The sequence below is a fragment of the Oratosquilla oratoria genome, chromosome 6, assembly GCF_046742065.1.
Source record: "Oratosquilla oratoria isolate Oo_2021 chromosome 6, ASM4674206v1, whole genome shotgun sequence".
NCBI classification, from domain to species: domain Eukaryota; kingdom Metazoa; phylum Arthropoda; class Malacostraca; order Stomatopoda; family Squillidae; genus Oratosquilla; species Oratosquilla oratoria.
In genome coordinates, this window is record NC_134782.1 from 15,434,995 (window position 1) to 15,437,494 (window position 2,500).

A 2,500-nucleotide genomic window follows, 5' to 3' on the forward strand; every position below is an offset into this window, starting at 1 on the left:
TATGTACTGTATGTAGGTATGTATGCATTTATGTATATTTATGTATGTATGTATGTATGTATGTATGTATGTATGTATGTATGTATGTATGCATTTATGTATGTACTTGCATATATAGGCAGGTAGGCAGGGAGGCAGAAAGAAAGACACACACTCGGGCAGGCAAACAGGTAAGCAAATATAGACAGAGAGAACCAGGGAAGCTGGCAAGTTGTCAGTTTGGTGAGCAGGAAGGCGGGGCGCTATTCAGGCACGATTCCTCCTTCTAATATCGTCCTTTTTGATTATTTGCTTTTGGGCGAACATGTGTTCATACTTTCTCCACGTTTGCATACAAACAAACATAGTTATATACCTACATACATAGATATACCAAAGGCTTTTTCCCCCTATACGGGGGGTAGCCAAAAAGAAAAAGGCATATAAACCATTCCTACAAAACTTTTGATATTTATGATCGATCACAGGTTTATAGATATTATTGTATTTCACTCCTTCCGACATATTCTTTGCATAGACTTCTTAAAGTGCCGAAGCCCTCCTGCAACAATATCTTAATGACATTTAATGACAGAATACATACATACATTTAGATATATAATTTTTTTTTTCAGAGATTGGATGGCTGGTCATCGTGATGACCATGATCGGGAAATTTTGCATCAGTGGGGTCTTCATGATTCTTTACCTTTATTTTACCGAACTTTTCCCGACCGAAGTTCGTGGAAGAGGACTTGGGACGGCCTTCTTAATGTCCAACACCGCTGGGATTGTGGTTCCATTTATTGTTGATATTCTGGTAAGTACTGCATGTATATATGCTCGTATACTATTATAGCCGGAGTTAGCGTTTGGTACAAAGTACAAGAGCTAGCCCATAATGTGTGTGTGTGCGTGTGTACGTGTGTACGTCGTGTGTGTTTGTTTGTTTGTTTGTTTGTGTGTGTGTGTGTGTGTGTGTGTGTGTGTGTGTGTGTGTGTGTGTGTGTGTGTGTGTGTGTGTACGTGTGTGCGTGTGTGCATGCGTGCATGTGTTTGTTTGTGTGTGTGTGTATGTGTGTTTATCTAATTGTATGTACTTAATTGTAGTATACAGGTAAGGAGCAACGATCACTGAGTCCTGTCTTTTACCCTTCAATTATCATACCCAGCTTAAAACTCACGCACGTGCGCGCGCGCGCGTGCGTGCGCATGCGTGAGTGCAGTGTCGATACAACCTCACTTAAATTCTGAGTAAGAAATCCTACTTGGATACCTCCCAACCTCGTAAGGGAATCGAAGGGAAGCAACGTAGTCATTCATTTTAATCAAAGCTATTCCACATTTTGATCCTTGCCAGCCACTTCCTTCTGATCTTCCACAGGGATCTTGGGTCCCATGGGTCCCCTCTGTCATCTTCGGTATCTCGACGACTGCTGCTGGCATCGGGACCATGTTCCTGAGGGAAACTCTTCACCAGCCGCTCTATGAGACGGTGAGCTCCTTGGAACGCGACACCAGAATACGCAGAATGAGGTACGTTTGGCCAAAAATATGAGAATGATGGACTTCAGGCTTCTTTCTCTCCGTCCTTCCCTTCTTTCTTTGCTTCTTCGCTCGCTCTACCTCTCTTCGTCGGTCTCTTTCTCTCTCTCTCTCTCTCTCTCTCTCTCTCTCTCTCTCTCTCTTGCTGAGTATATCACAATTATGAAGAGTTAAACATCATTTTTGGGCTGGGATCTTTACCGTACGGGATCTAGTTTACGCACAAAATCTAACATCTCGACGAATTTTTGTGTTGTATTTCACAGAAACTTTCTCTCACGCAGATCGAAGAAGGCAGACCCGAAAACCGCTGAAGAGGAAATTCAGCTTCAGGCGTAACCTCAGCTCAGGAGATCTGGAGGATCTCAGTAGATTTTTCTCTTCTCTCTCTATTTTCTCTCCTCTCTCTATTTTCTCTTCTCTCCTTCCTGTTCGTTTTACTTTCTGTTCGACTCTGCCTCAGAAGGAACATTCGCTAGCTCTCCATCTCAGCGTTCTAAACCTTTCCCCCCTTCATTCCTGTCCCTCCTCCTCCTCTTATTCCTTCTCCTCCTCCTCCTCCTCTTCTTTCTCCTTTTCCTCCTCCTCCTCCTCCACTTCTTTCTTCTCCTCCTATTCCTTATTTCTCTTCCTCTTCTTCCTTCTCCTCCTCTTTGTTCTCCTCCTCTTCATCTTTCTCCTCTTTCTTCTCTGCCTTCTCCTTTTCTTCTTTCTTCTTCTTCTCCTCCTCCTCCTCCTCCTCATTCTCTTCTTCCTTTTCGTTCTCCTCTTCTTATTCTTCTTCCTTTTTCTCCTCTTCTTCCTTCTGTACGTTCTTCATTTCCATGCTAGTGCGCTGGTAGCATAATCGGAAGCGTGCTGATCTCAAATTCGCTTAGTTGTGGTTTCAAATCCCGCACTCCTCTCCGATCCCCAACAGTGGCTGTTACCTGCCTCAACAGTCCCTGAAACGAATAGGGCAAAGATGACGGCTTCG

General features: G+C 43.7%; 1 protein-coding gene and 1 long non-coding RNA gene across 2 annotated transcripts in view; both read left to right on the forward strand.

The window, feature by feature from the left end:
• Window positions 1-2,173, forward strand: part of LOC143025936 (solute carrier family 22 member 20-like) — a 29,482-nt gene extending 27,309 nt beyond the window's left edge. Inside the window, exons 12-14 of the mRNA XM_076185916.1 lie at window positions 615-799; window positions 1,364-1,515; window positions 1,809-2,173. Coding sequence (XP_076042031.1) covers window positions 615-799; window positions 1,364-1,515; window positions 1,809-1,863 — 392 coding nt within the window. The 3' untranslated portion in view covers window positions 1,864-2,173. The remainder of the gene's footprint in view (window positions 1-614; window positions 800-1,363; window positions 1,516-1,808) is intronic.
• A 67-nt stretch (window positions 2,174-2,240) lies between these two features.
• The window catches only part of LOC143026132 (uncharacterized), a 2,334-nt gene continuing 2,074 nt past the window's right edge, over window positions 2,241-2,500 (forward strand). Inside the window, exon 1 of the long non-coding RNA XR_012966442.1 lies at window positions 2,241-2,500. This exon is cut by the window's right edge and continues 1,389 nt beyond it. This is a non-coding gene — a long non-coding RNA (uncharacterized LOC143026132).